Here is a 15694-nt window from a genome sequence, read left to right on the forward strand (position 1 = left end):
ATGAGCAGCAGAGCAGTGTATATTCGCTTCTGTAATATAGTCTAACAGTAAACAAGCAAAACCTGCCGCTCGCCCTCCACTGCTGAGTGACAGATTCATTATCCAATTTGACAGCACATGATTGGTTAAGGTGGATGAGATCTGTGTGAATTTGCTCTTGTTCTACCAAAATACAAAATAGTCATTAATTGTGGGTCTCCATGATGTAATATTATGAAATAAAAGTACCATAGTATACGGGTTGTGCACTATTGGACAATCTTTCCTTTAATTTAACTTCCCCCCCCTGCCCTCTTACATGTTAGTGATGTTATCATACTTAACTAGCCTCTCAGTATGTCTGGGAGACTCCTCAACTTCAGCAAGTCATTCCAGACTCCTGAGAGATTAGACCGATCTCTTGGCCACTGACAGCACAGTGGGTTTGATGATGCAATTTGCGGTGAATCACGTCATTGAGCCATGCCCCTGCTCCGTGATGCCACCATTGTGCGTGGGAATGGGGGGTTAATAACCAGTTACCACAATTCACATTTGTCTCTACTGCAGAAGTCACAGTGGGTGAGTAATTTGCATAGAATTCAGTGGTCTCTACAAATATTGCTGCTTGTCTAAAGCTGGGTACACACTGACATATATATTGGCTGATCAATTGATCGGCCAATATAACTGGTGCCCGTCGGCCAGTGTGTACCAACAATATGTCTGTGAACGACATTGTTCACAGACATATCGCGTCAGCTGTGCTGCACAGCCGATGGACAGATATATCTGCAGACATATCTGTCAATCGGCAAGTGTGTACAGGCGGTCTATCGACCGCCCATACACATGCAGCAGCAGCTGCGGGGAGGGGGGCGGACCTGCCAGCAGGACCCGCAGCTGCCTAGAAGATGATGGTCATTCAGTGTATATGAATGACCATCATCTGTAGATATACCTGTAGATCACTGATCTGCAGATATATCTGCTAGGTGCAGTGGTGGACTTTACCTAGGGGCTGCGGGACTGCAGCCCCTCCAGTAAAATCTGCCACTCGCAGGGACTGCCTAGTAGTGGCAGTCCGAGGGGGAGGTGTTTTCTTCTACCGGGACTGCCAGTCCGGACTGCAGTAGCAGAGAGAAGGCTTCCCATGGGAAGCCACTCCCCTGCAATTACGGTAGCCCTATCTGGCTTCTAGGGGCTGCAGCTTATGTAGCCCCTATAAGCCAACCAAGCAGTGCCTGACTTAAGCCACACCCCCTTTATTAGGTTCCCCACCGCCAAACTTAAGCCCCACCTCCCGGTGACACCTGTCTATCACCAGGGTGTTAGGGAGGAGAGGGCAGCATATGACCTGCAGACCCCCAGGCCAGACAGGCAAGAAGCCGCCTCTGGCTAGGTGTGTACCCACCTTAATGCTGGGCACACAGTGGGTGATATATTGTGTGTACAGCAAATAATATACTGATTAGTACATCAGCTTGTGTGTACACACACATTATAACTAAGAATTACGTCTTTCACAGATATATCATTCACATCTGTGTGTACAGGTGACTAAACGACCGACTGATATGCTGGCCACAGGAACCAGACAATGACATTACAGATGGGTGGGCATATTTAAATGCCCACCCAATTGTAATGTCTGGCCAGACATATAGTTCAGCCAAATGTTAAGTGTGTATGCTTACCAAAATAGCTTGCATGGTCGGTGGGTCCATCAGTCGGTGGCGCCATCAGCCAAGTGTGTACCCAACATAACTCAGTAAAAGAGACACATATTAAGAGTGTGGTTAATTTGCCTAAAACTAATGTCTTGGCAAAACTTTGGGTGAGATAAAGCGGAGAGAGAGAAATAAAGTACCAACCACTCAGCTCCAAATTATCAGTTCTAAAACACAGCCTGTAAAATGACAGGAGCTGATTGGTTGGTACTTTATCTTTCCTCTTTATCTCTCTCGAAGGCTTGATAAATCTCCCCTTTTTTATTTACTAGCTTCTGCTCAACAAAATTAAAAAACCTTGAGTTCTGCTATTTATTTCTTCATTAGTCAATACCATTCTCAGCATCTGTCTCAGGAGACGTGTAGGTACTTTAATGATAGAGTCAGTTTCTGTATACTGGCTGTTATTATTAGTCTCTGTTCAGTATCTGTCTGTGTGTCCCATGTGTGTGTCTGTCTGAGTGTCCCATGTGTGTGTCTGTCTATGTTTCCCAAGTGACATGGGAGAACTGGGGGACACAGTAATAATTACAAACTTTTATATATCATTTTGTTAAATAGACGGACTTAGTATATGTTTATATTTTATTAAACCTCGCTATAAATCTTCTAAACTTTGTGCTAAAATGAATTTAAACTTAACAAAATCCCTAAGACATTTACCATACCACAGGGGCATTTCTAGAGAGGAGGGGGCCCCTGTGAAGTTTCCGACACGGGCCCCCTCCTCTCTGGCCGGTGGCCAACAGTGCACTGAGCTGTGCACGGCCCGCGCCGGAGTTATAGACTCTGGGCACTAGAGTACGCCCAGAGTCTATAAAGTATGCGCAGGTCACCGGCGCCCATTTTCCAGTCGTTTTTACAGCACCGGACCCCGGGCCGACGTGGGACTCTGGAGAGGTAAGTAAAACTATGGGTGCAGGGTATGCAGTGCGGGGCCCCCCTGGATCCAGAGGACCATGTGCCCCGCACACCCTGCACCCATTATAGATATGCCCCTGCCATACCAGCACTGCTAAGTTCCTACTTCCAGTGGTCTGAGTTGGGAGCAAAGCAATAAGAGCAAACTTTACACCTGGGCAAACCATGCTGAACTGCGGGGGAGCGGATATAAAATGTGCTGAGAGATTAAGATCTGAGAGGGATGTGTCCTGACTGGAAATATAAATTGCAGTGTAAAAATAAAGCTGTCCGGGATTTTTAGACTACATGCAAACAGCAGCCAGTATTTACCCAGCATGCAAAAAATAATGTATAAATAAATGTATTTGCACCACTTCATTGCAACATGGTTTATCCAGCCAAAGTCACTTACTTTTCTTGCTTTCCGCTCAACTCAGAATCAGCCCCTCTGTGTGTGTGTGCCCGTGGACATGTGCCCACACATACAGTCAGCAGATATACTGTGCACTAGTGGTTATAGGCAGATTGCTTCTGTCACAGCTGCTCTGCAGATTTCATTAATATTATTTAAAGTTCATACAATTTCTCTCACCCCTGTTACCATGCAAACTTCAGCTACATAACACATTGCTTTCCTATTATTCTAAGAACTAATTAACATGTAAGAGCTCTGTCTATGTTCAGGGAAGGAAATGTTCCTGGCTGTAATATATTGCTCTGCAGAGGTGAGAAATGTCATTAGCTGCTATAGACGGCAGCAATGAATGAATTTCTGGCCCGTTTCAAAACCATATTTAGCGAAAAAACAGGAATATCTGAGGAACAAACAGGATGGAAATCTAGATGTGTGTAGATCTGTTTTACTTTATTAATCAGTGCCAAATTACTCTTCATATAGAACTGCACTAGCTTAAGTTCAAATAAAAAATACATATATTATCTGGCCCCCAATGCAATGCAATTACTTTTCAGTGACAACAATGTTAATAAGGCAAGATTTCCATGCTCTTTCTAGACCTTTACTGAGTAAATGCCAGATATATTACACTCAGAGATTACTGGTTATATATCTCCACATAAATATTCAACATTCTTTCCCAATAACTTGGCCAGATAATCTCACAATCCCATTGTACACCTGGGCACCCTCTCCACGGTACACATTCAGAATGTTGACATTGAGAAAGTCAACATCAAAATGTCGACACGGTCTGAATATATTGACACTCAGATTGTCAACATTGACAGATTGTCAACATTCAACATGCCACCATTCACAATGTCGGCATTCTGTCATTCTTGACATTATGAACGTCGGCATGTTGATAGTTGATTTTATGACGATTATAGGTTAAGGGTTTATTTTAGGGTTTGGCTGTGGTTAAGGTTACTCACATTGCCAACACATATCTGCATGGTCGACATACTAACTGCTGACATTTTCAATGTCGACACTCTGGCAATGCCGACATTATAATCACTGGAAATGCGGAAAAGTGTGATTTTTCTATTGAGGTGATTGAGAATATCCCTGGTGCACCTCAATAGAGAGACTCACTATTTTCTCAGTTCTAGTGATTGTGTGTCACTAGTGGAAGCACATCCCACAAGTAATCCTTGATATAAAAATGTAAGATACATTAGGGATTAAGGGACAAGAAAATAACAAAGAAAAAGCTGAACTATATTAATAATATTTAATAACCACATAATAAATATTAGATCTGACATTGGGAATACTAGGATCTTTTTTGGTGCTAGGAATTTTGACCTCCCATCCATGTCAGCACTCTGAATGTCAACATTCAGAACATGTCAACATCCTCAACTGCAACATTTTGTACCATGCCCATCTCCATAATATGGATAATATTTAATATCAGTTTGGATAAGCAATAACTAGAGAATGGAAACTTACAACACCATTAAACAAATAAATGCTCTGAAGTTGGGCCAGGGCCGGTGCGCCCATTAGGCGGCTTTAGGCAGCCGCCTAGGGGCGCCGGTCACTGGAGGGCGCCTCTGAGTCCACAAAAAATTAATAATGAATGGCATAATTCACGGCTGAGTGACATATAATATTGTGCCACAGCTATGTGGTATATTATGAATTGGCAACAGTGTTATGAGGTACTGTACGTTATGATTTTGAAGCTCTCCTGTGTGGCATATTCTATATAGTATATTATGAATTTGGGACACTGCTGTGTGGCATATTATAATATGGGGAGAGTGATGCGTGGCATATTATGAAATGGAGGGAGGGTCGGTTGGTGAAATCTTGCCTAGGGTGCCCAGAATCCTTGCACTGGCCCTGAGTTGGGCTGTTTCAAGCCACGCTGGGAGATGCAGTTCCACAACAGCTTGAAAGACACTGGTTGGGCCATAGAAAATGATTGTAAAAAAGATTTTGAACAATTTGACTGTGGGAGATTACTGGATATACTGTAGAAAGTGGGATATTTAAATAGGGTATAATTATTGTATATAGCACTGCATGAGATGTTGGTGCTCTGTAAGACATGGATAATAATTATACTCGTAGTATACCCCCCAACAGTACCAATTTTGATAGAAAACTCTAATTCAAGGGGTCTGTCCCATCGTCTTGTCATTGGTACCTTTCTCCCAAATGCTGGGGAGTTGGATGGTGTGTCTACTTAACATACGTTCCACTATCAGAGGTCCCCATAACAAGGTTGGGACATGGCCACATGTTCCCCACCCTAGTAGAATTGGCCATGCCCATGGTGAGTGTTTTGATCCTAGGCCTGATCCTGACATGGCGGAACAGTCCTCCATAACTGGGACTGTCCTGTCAAAAGCGTGACTGTGTAAGATAGTGAGTTGTGCCATACACATCTGCCACTGGTGTGTGTAGCAATTGAAAGATTTTTTCAGGGTGATTGATCTAATGCTTAGGATTTGGCACCCCACCACACTATGTAGCTATTTCCCAAATGCAGGCATGAAAACACCCCTTTCTGTATGCTGCCCGACCAGTCCAAGTGTTGATTAAGAATAGTGATATTGTTGCAGACATTTAATAGGTGGCCAATATTATAAATATTAGCTTTAAAGGTAAATTAGATTTGCAAACTGATTTCACTATTACCTAGTATTGCCATCACTTCAGTCCATGGTACCAGAAGGAATACAGAACTTTTCTGACACTGAATTTCTTTGAATAATTACATGTAGGCCTTCATATGCAGTCCTAAATGAGTCTCATAAACTTCATGTCTAACACAAAATCATACCACCATTACAAGATGTAGTTATGAGACCGACGGCTGTGATGCCGCCAGTCTCAATACAGAGAGGGAAATCCCGACAAGGGACTTAAGATATGCATCAAAATACAGAAGCCTATCTTAATCCCAATGCCAGATTGCCAGCCCGATCGAGGTAAGTCCGAGGCGCCCTTAGTGTTATCTGCGGGTTTAGGTTTAGAGAGCATAGCAGGGTTAGGGTTAGGTTCTTGGGGAGGGAGGTTAGGGATAGGCACCCCTAGGGGGGAGGGTTAGGGTTAGGTAACACTGGGATGGGGAGGGTTAGGGTGCGGGGTGGGGACGGTTAGGCTACAACAGTGATTCCCAACTTCGGTCCTCAAGGCACACCAACAGTCCTGGTTTTAGTGATATCCATGCTTAAGCACAGATGGTTAGATCAAAATAACTGAAGTACTAATTGAGTCACCTGTGCTCAAGTATGGCTATCCTTAAAACATGGACTGTTAGTGTGCCTTGAGGACCTTGGTTGGGAACCCCTCGGCTACAAGAAGGGAGGGTTAGGGTATACTTACCCGACCCCTATCGGGATACCAACCATTGGAATGCCGCGGTCGGTATTCTGACAGGAGGCATCCCGATAACCGGCATTAGATACCCATTCCCAGAATTACTGGTATTACATATATCCACACGGCCCCAATCTCCATACTGACATTCTGGCGCCTATCTTATGTTCCGCTACGATTGTGAAAAGATTGTGTCAGCAGATATGAGCCAGATTCATATCTAGAGATTATTTACACTGTACGTGCCTCTGAACAAAAGGCTTTCTGAGATGCCATCTACAGCGGAGGGGAAACAGAGACCCAGCATTGTTCTCTGGTGTGGTCAGTGGAATCAAAGTGTGAAAACCGGGTGCTTGAAAGATGCTTTTGTGTTCAGTGCTGCGAGCAAGAGTTTGCAAATCGGATGAAGAACAGTTGGTTGCACATTACTGCTTGCAGAAGTCACTGGAACTGCCAAGCTTTTTATCTGCAGCTACATGGAAAATCCAACGTGCCAGTTTCCTCAATCTAAGCTTGCTATAGTTCAAACACTCTTTACAAAAAGTTTCTATATCAGTAGAGAGAACTGCTGGTCTCTGACAATTTAAAACTAATGTTGCACAATGGTGCCTAATATAATGTGATCTCAACACTGAGTGAGTGAACGGATTACTACAGTTTCAATCGATAACAGCAGGGACAATTTTGAAACTAGGTGTACAGTTACTGTAGCTGTGAGTAGGTGCTTTAACCCAAATTCAAAATGACATTTTGTAAGTATAATTTCTAAAATAAAATTTTTAACTTGTTGCTATGAGTTACGGTGCCTATTTATTGTGCCCCAGTTTTATTTATTTTCTATATACTATATATACTGCATAGTATTTGTAGTATATATAGATAGATATATAGCTAGATAGATAGATTTTGAAGTTAACCCTAAATGCCTAAATAAATTATTATTATGATTATTTAGTTATTATTATTAATAATAATAATAATAATAATAATAATAAGCTCTAAAGGATTATCCAATCAGATCACAATCTAAAGGTCTAACAAAAATGGTTAGTTGGACCCTAAACCAATGCCCCCATAAAAAAATATCTGTTCCTAATTTACATTTACAATCTTTTTTAAAAATCATGCTACAATACCTAATTCCTTATTATAATAGTGGATTACTATAAATTAATGTGTTCTGATGGAGTGGGTATGTAGTCTTCTTGAACTGACCCTTTCAGCTGCCTGTTTATCCCAACTATACAAAAGGAACAGGCAGAATTGATAACATAGAAGGGTTTATGGGTTAATAGGTCATGTTATTAGTAAATTGGCCACTAAACTTGATCTCTATCAGTGGCATATATAAATGAATCATATAACTCAAGTGAAGGAAAAAAAAATGTTCAGTTACTTACCTCCAGGAAATCCATCCCATATTTCCAAGAAATCATATCGGCAGGACCGCCCCCCAGGAGCATTGGAGTCTGACTCCAGTTCGAAACCTTCAAATTCCATTATGATCTCTGACATCTTTGGAGCGAAGATAATATAAGTACATTCCAAGGCATTGGGGTATTTCTCAGGGTATCCCGGAGACTTTATCACTCCATTGGCTGCCGTAATGTTTCGGGAACACTCTGGACCTAAAGAAAGAAAATTTAATTTACGCGATTGACTTGCAACTATAAAAATTGGGGATTTTATTTCATAGTTCTACAGGTCTCACAACTAATTGCAAGCAGCAAGACTTTTGTATTAACACGTCTCCACAACTCTACTAGTCAAATCTGAATTGCCATTTGTACATAGCAATTTAAGAAGAAGAATTATGACAAATATTAAGTCATGTGGGAACAATAAAAATTCATGTTGTAAAAATCTTGACATATCCCCCGAGATATAATTATAGGCCCTTGAATCTTAAATCTTTTAGGCAGCAGGTTGACAGGCATTTATTTCTGAATTACAGAGAAATCTCTGCACAAGTGGGCGCAATTTAAAATCTACAGAGGGCTGATTTTTTTTTTTGTTCTGCGTTCTTGCCAGATGTGACCTCTGCCTTCTGAAAACGTTAATGTGAAAGGTAATTCTTGGTTGTGAGTATTTCGTGGCGATGTTGACACAGGTGGAGCAGTAAAGTGTTTTGTATTGGGTGCTTACATGATAAACTGCGATTACAGGCAGTGTGGCCAAAAGTGCCTTCACGTCAGTGTTCATTTGCTAACCTTTGGGAGTATTAGCCATAGTCAAATAAGTCTTTAGAAAATTCTCACAAGAATCGGTTAGTGCAAATAATACATAAATTATCCAAATATCCTGTTTGTCCACATCAAGGTATCTAAGAATTTGTCAGGTTACATAAATTACAGCTCAGCCCTATCATAGGGATTAGTGAAACTGTTTATGTTAAAAGTTACAGATTTAAAGGGCTGGCCATCTTTTGACAACTTTAATTTATTAACTTGTACAAACACTCCTGCAGCTTTGAGCATGCCATTGCTTTATTTTTCTGGCCTTCCTCTCTGTTTATCAACAGAGCAGATTTGTTTATTTTTGTTGCAAATGGATATGACAAGTGCCAGTGCATCAGATACAAATGTATCCAACAAATATCTTTCCCTCTTCCTGCTGATATAAATACATGGCTGAATATCACAGAAGGAAGCAAGACAGAAAAATAATGTTTTCAGTACAAGTTACGAGAAGGTGTGCACATATCAATATATTCACCCTTCATGTGATTTATTTAACGACGAACAATAACCAATGGTGGGTGACACAGCTGTCCAAGACGTGGTACAGAGTCTATGGAAGATACCTGGTCTGTGTCCTATTATTCTGTTGCGAGAGATTCAGCAAATATATTCACTGTGAAATTAAAATTCAGCACAATGCACATGTCACAGGTAATTGCATATTAAAAAAAACCTGTTAATTAATAAATAATGTTCCTTTTATTTATTTTTTTTTTTTTTTGCTGTCTCAATTACATTTGACAAATAATATTACATTTAGGAGAATGTGTAGAAAAACCAGATTCATTTAAATAAATATTCTCCCTGTGCTTGCGTGGCTGTCCATCAGGTACTCGAGTTTCTACTCACAATCCAAAAATATACTGCTAGGTTAATTGGCACCTGACAAAATGTATTCCTAGTGTACATGTGATAGGGAATATAGATTGTAAGCTCCACTGGGGCAGGGACTGATGTGAATGGTCAAATATTCTCTGTGAAGTGTTGCGGAATATATGCACTATATAAATAACTGATAATAATAATAATAATCTTTTTAGAAAAGATTGCTGAAGCCTGTCATTGTAAACATCCTGATGGTGAGTCTTCACTCATCTATTGTCACGTATTGAACTCAATTCAAGGAACCAAATAAGCTTACTGTGGGTCAAGAACACCTATACACAAGTTTTTCTTAATCAATTAGAAATCCACATTCACTTAACATGGCTATCAATGTGAGTTAATGTGTCTTATATTTCACACTCTTGATCAGTTGGGAAAAATCAAGGTAAAAATGTTGGAACTAGTTGCAGGACCTCCCCCAATGAATAATAATATAATTCAGAGCTATTTAAATAGTAAAATCTGGTCAATTAAGACATCATTTTTCTGGTCATATTTTGTAAAATGCACACAAATGGGTATGAGGGTGCTGTCTAGAAGGGAAATTAGTTTATGAGCTTGCAGATGTGACTCACATGTGAGTTGCATGTGTTTTATTCTTAATATTTTTCAACCTGTCTTAAAAACACATTACATGCTTGTACTCCACTTTCTACACTACCCTGCCATTTTATTTCCAAATATTATTGTCCAGGGTGATTTTCCTAGTTTCCCTGCACTTATCACAAGTCACGCCATGTAGAATTACAGCGTGCCATTTCTAACTGAATACTGCTGATCGAGAGTGTGTGCCTGCTAAATACAGCGTGATATGCATGTTAAGTTGACCTGCGTTAACTTTTATGGAACTCTTAGCTATTTGAATTCGGCTCAAGGCGTGTTGAGCAGTCACAGCTTATCTTGCAAGGGATTTTGCAGAACACGTTCAACCGTTCAACACAGTTTATCACCTTAATTATGTTTATTTTTCACCACTATGCAATTATATTATAATGTGGTGACATTAATTTAATACGCTGTATTATGTTGTCAAAATTATGTTGCCAATTAAATCTCTGTTCTATATAGCATAATTTGATATTGATCAGTATGAGAGGAAGAGCTGCAAAAAATACATTAAAAAGTACTTAACTATTGTGATTTTTGATTTTTCGTGAGTTAATATGACATATTAGCCACCCCTCACTCCCCCAATTGTTCCGTCTACACTGAGTAACATGGAAATTATACCTTTAAAAAAGGAAAGTTTTGGTAATAGGGTTTGCACTGAACTGTGCATTCTCACTGCAGCCCTTTATAGTGTTGAGATCTGAATATATTAAACTTTTAACTGTAACCTGTTCCATATTGAATGGGACGTGCAGATTTTACACCAAATTATTGGCTTTTATATAGAGCTGATCATTTTGTCTCCTCTACCATGAGAAAGGTGCTCACTGATTGACACATCCTTCAATTTGCAGGTTGAAAGCAATAAATATTAGGTTGCAGCAATGGATTCAAAAGGTTTATGCTAGCCGTGAGGGTTTGATGCAGGAAAGCACACAAACACCAGAATATAGATATAAATACCAGAAATCAAATGGAGATGGTAAAGAACTTGATGAAGTCAATTGATTTAGATGGTTCTGAGACAGGTATCACTATATCACCTGCTGTGGGTATGAGTAGCTACCTTGATTTAATGAAGCTTGATATCCCCCTGTTATTTATTTCTACATAGCAATATGTTACTTCCTGGTGAATCTCAAGTTAAATTACTTGTTTAAATGCACATCAAGACACAGCAGGTTTTTAATTATCCAATACTGAGTCAGAATGAGTCCTAAAGAAACATTGTAAATCAGGCAATATTCCCTTTTGTATGTCGTTGTAGCAGTACTGAATGCAAATATATCCTAAGTGGTCTCTCTACTTGTTTATTTTTCATATGGTCAATGCTAGTGAATTCTAAAAGACTTAAGGCCCCCATACATGGTGCGATTGCACCGTGCAAGGTGATAGGGGATAAGCCGTCCAACATATCGGGCAGTCCGCACACACGGTGCGATCGGGTGGCCTCCCGATCACGGGGCACCCCCCTGTCTCACCTACATAGAAACCCATGGGATGACATATTGCATCCCCTGATCTCATGATCCTGCAGACAGATCAGGGGGTGCGATGTACGACCCCGCGGGACCACGCTTGGCCCGATATCAGGACCATACACGGTGCAATATAGCAGGCAAATCGCATCAATCAGTCGGATCGCCTGCTATATCGCCCCGTGTATGGGCACCTTAATATATTGCAATAAAAACTGGTACTTGCTAGGTCAGACCTGGCACAAGACGAGCATTAAACTTTTTTCCAATTTTAAGATGCTTTTTTACTTTATTATTTTGCAGACTTTTTGATAAATGTCCCCAATCCACACAAAATCAACCCCAATCCACCCATTCTTCTTGAACCAAATTTATGCAAATTTGTAGCCCATGAATTGGGACAGCTGGGAGGCATGGGAAGAGAATTATTTTTCTGTGCTCTCTTTTTGCTTTTATTTATTGGTTCGATTGTGAATACTCAGAATATACAGATAATTTTGTTGGCCTGTGTGATCACATGGTATTCATGATGACCAATCAGCATTTAGGGGTCTATGTACTAATCATCGCGGCACTGCCACAATTACTATATATCCATCTTGCCAGGAATATTTTCATTTTTCTTGAAAATATCTCCGCTATGTACCAAAGGGTTCTCGCAGGGACAGTGGTTGCAGTAGCCACTGTCCCTGCAAGTTATATCCTCGGCATTTAGAAGAAGTCTTTCACAGAAGTGAAAGACTTCTCCAGGGAAAGCTGACACTGCGCATGCGCACAGTGTCAGCTTCCAGGGCAGGCTGGGGGCTGCGGGGGAGAGATCGAAAGATCTCTCTCCTGCCCCTGGAGCCTCCATAGGCTTACAGTAGTTTACACCATCTGATGGTATAAACTACTGGGGCTAAACTCCGAAAAGCTTTGCTTATTGGAGTTTAGTACATAGGGGTCAGATCATAGTCCCCATTGACAATAATGGGGACTGCAATCTGAAGTGCTAATTAGCACTTTGCCGGAGATTTCTGTGAAATCTCCTGCATTGTGCTAATTAGTACATAGCAACAATACATAAAAATATGTAGAAACTGCAGTTTTTGCATAATTTTATGTAAAAATTAGCTTGATACATAGGCCCCATAGTTTCTAATTGTCGAACATGCAATGATCTTTGACATAAGGTGTACCCTCAGACACATACTTTGCTTACATCCAGAGGCAAATACAGTTAGTGCATTATATGAACTAACATTGTAATTGTAAACCATTGTAAATGATCCCACATTGTGCTCACTACAGGCATCTGGAGCAGGAGGAGGAATTGACAACGGTATTTTTAATATCAATGTGAAGTTGGGTTGAACAGCTGTGTAAACAACACACTTCACTAGACGCTAGAAGGAGCATGAAGGAGCATGGAGAGATCGTACTGGGTTTTCTAAGGGGATGCCAGTATGTTGGAAGGATAGGAAATTGAAGATCCTATGATAATACAAGGTCAGCATATCAAGAAATGATGCTACTAAAAGTTGTATGTATTATTTTCCTAATCCAACACCCAGAGTGACCTCAGATTTATAGAGCGGCTTCATTTCTGACAAAGGACTCATATTGCACTATGACAGGCAGATCTCTTTTTAATTGGCCTTCAAAATGTAAAAAAAAAAAAAAATTGTTCAGGATTACTTATTATTCTGAAAAATATATTTATTGTGAAAGTCACAGTTTTGCATGTCTTATCTTGCTGGCAAATCAAGAAGATTCTCCTGTGTGCATTGGCTAGTGTTCAACCATTATATCACAATGTGATCATTGAGTGTATGGTCAGGGAACTAATAATAAGCACCAACATACAGTACACACACATACTGTACTGATTATGGGTCACACGTCGACGTATACAATATGTACTAGTGGCATGTGCGCATGATATATATATGATTGGATATATAGATAGATGTAGTAATAGATAGATAGATTTATACAGCAGTGGCTCCTGCCCTCTTACCTGAGGGGGCTGCCGCTGCTGCTGGTCTGTCCTTGGCCGGCCGGGCCCTGGCACCTGCATAATAGATCTGGCAGGCAATAGATATGGAGGCTTCTCAAACAGGGAGATTCTAGGTACTGCTTATAGTCCCTCATCTACAGATCATAGTAAGCTCGGCAGTAAGGAATCAAAAGCTATTTCAGGTACCTTGCACACTGGTTATATAGGGCTTTGAAAATCAGTAAGCCAATTTTGAAATAGATTTGCCATATTACAGGCAGCCAGTGAAGGGAGTAGAGAATGGGTGTTATGTGGCTGTAACAGGGCTGGTTAGTTAACAGTCAGGCAGCTGTATTTTGTACCAGCTGCAAGCGGTGCAATTCTTTTGCTGGTAGACCCAGGTAGAGGGCATTGCAGTAGTCTAAGTATGATGATACAAATGCATTGATTGTGGCCGGTACCTGCTGTTTAATAGTCAAGCCACAATCCATGACAACACCAAGATTCCGCACATGTTCAGTGTTTTGTAATTTTGAACCGCCAAGTGTAAGTCCAGTTGGTTGGCTAAGCTGCAGTCTTGTCCTATCATAAGGACCTCTGTTTTATGAGGATTCAGTCGCAGCCCTCTCTTGGAGCTGCTAGATCAGGGGTTCCCAACCACGGTCCTCAAGGCACACTAACAGTCCAGGTTTTAAGGATAGCCGTACTTGAGCACAGGTGTCTTAATTAGTACCTCAGTTATTTTGATTTAACCATCTGTGCTTAACCATGAATATCACTAAAACCTGGACTGAGTGTGCCTCGAGGACCGAGGTTGGGAAACACTGTGCTAGATAGATAAACTGATAGTGTCCTGCAGAAAATATTCTGTTCCAGATTCTGGTCAGAATATAATATGTATTCTGCAAACTGCAGCTGTAATGTATAATGTTCTGTGAGTTTTAGATTTATTAAACATTGTTTTGCAAAAGCAGATCTCTCTATATATATGGAGAGCATTACCAGAAGCCTTGAAAATTAAACAACATTTATCAAAACACAGTGGAATGCATCCCAAGGTTCCATGACAAAGTAATGCAAGCAAAGCAACACATTCCAGAACATTGCAGTAACTCAGGGGTAAGCAAAAATCGAAAACTAGAACTGACCTGTTTTATAAATGTCATAGCGGACTGAGAATCCAGCTCCATGTGTTTCATAGTCTGAAACAAATCGGATAAACAAAGAAGGTCCGGTGGAGATCAGTGCTGATGGTGCAATCTTCCCACAGAATTTGCCCAAGGGACGTCCATTTGCATTGTCTGCATCATAAACCTCCACATAGTCATATCTAATGGATGAAAGAAAGACAAGACAATGTCTTAGTTATACATTTGGCAGAAGGTTACCCTTATTTTCTTGTTGCTGATTGATTATAACATGTGTTATCTACAGTATGTGTCAGTCATTTAACTGATTGCAGACCTATTGGCAGTTATATACAGATTACTTAATTGATAATCCTCAGACGGGTAAAAACGTTTTTTAAAGTAGCAGAACTGTCTGGGGGAATTGCAGTTTGGTAGCTATCCACCACTGCTGGTACTGGTGTCTATTTCTGGCATAATGGAAAGAGAAGTTTGAAAGTACATATGCATTTATATTTAGGGGAGCAATGAATTCCTTCACTGGTGGGGGTACAAAGTTCCTGAGCTGAGACTAAGTGTTGCATTGACCACATTCTCTATCCTGACATTCTTCTATTATGAATTTTACAACCATGCATGAAAATATAAAGAAACAGTGTATCATAAACTTTATTTTAAAGTCGGTAAACACTGAAATTAAAAGTTTCACTTATTAAGGGGTCTAATCATGCAGCACTGAAAAACCCTTTATCACTCTCCCAATGTAATAACAAGACTTTTCACTGCTTTGCCCCACTCAGAAAAGGGGTTACTCTGGAGAAGTCTCAGATTTCCCCAGTGGTGCCCCTGATCAGTGTAACTATCTCTTCCCCATACATTAGTATGGGAGAGCGATTCAGAGAAGAACGGAAAGTCGCTTATCAAAGAAAAGTGGCCATTTGTGGATGGCGTAAAGAGCCTCCAGAC

General features: G+C 40.5%; 1 protein-coding gene across 1 annotated transcript in view; it reads right to left on the minus strand.

The window, feature by feature from the left end:
* Window positions 1-15694, minus strand: part of NRP1 (neuropilin 1) — a 166858-nt gene that overhangs the window by 86485 nt on the left and 64679 nt on the right. The window contains exons 4-5 of the mRNA XM_088447968.1: window positions 14750-14931; window positions 7812-8039 (exon numbers count right to left, since the gene is read on the minus strand). Of these exons, the coding sequence (XP_088304094.1) occupies window positions 7812-8039; window positions 14750-14931 (410 nt within the window). The remainder of the gene's footprint in view (window positions 1-7811; window positions 8040-14749; window positions 14932-15694) is intronic.

Source organism: Taudactylus pleione, unplaced genomic scaffold (genome assembly GCF_031769625.1).
Source record: "Taudactylus pleione unplaced genomic scaffold, aTauple2 ptg000446l, whole genome shotgun sequence".
Taxonomy (NCBI): domain Eukaryota; kingdom Metazoa; phylum Chordata; class Amphibia; order Anura; family Myobatrachidae; genus Taudactylus; species Taudactylus pleione.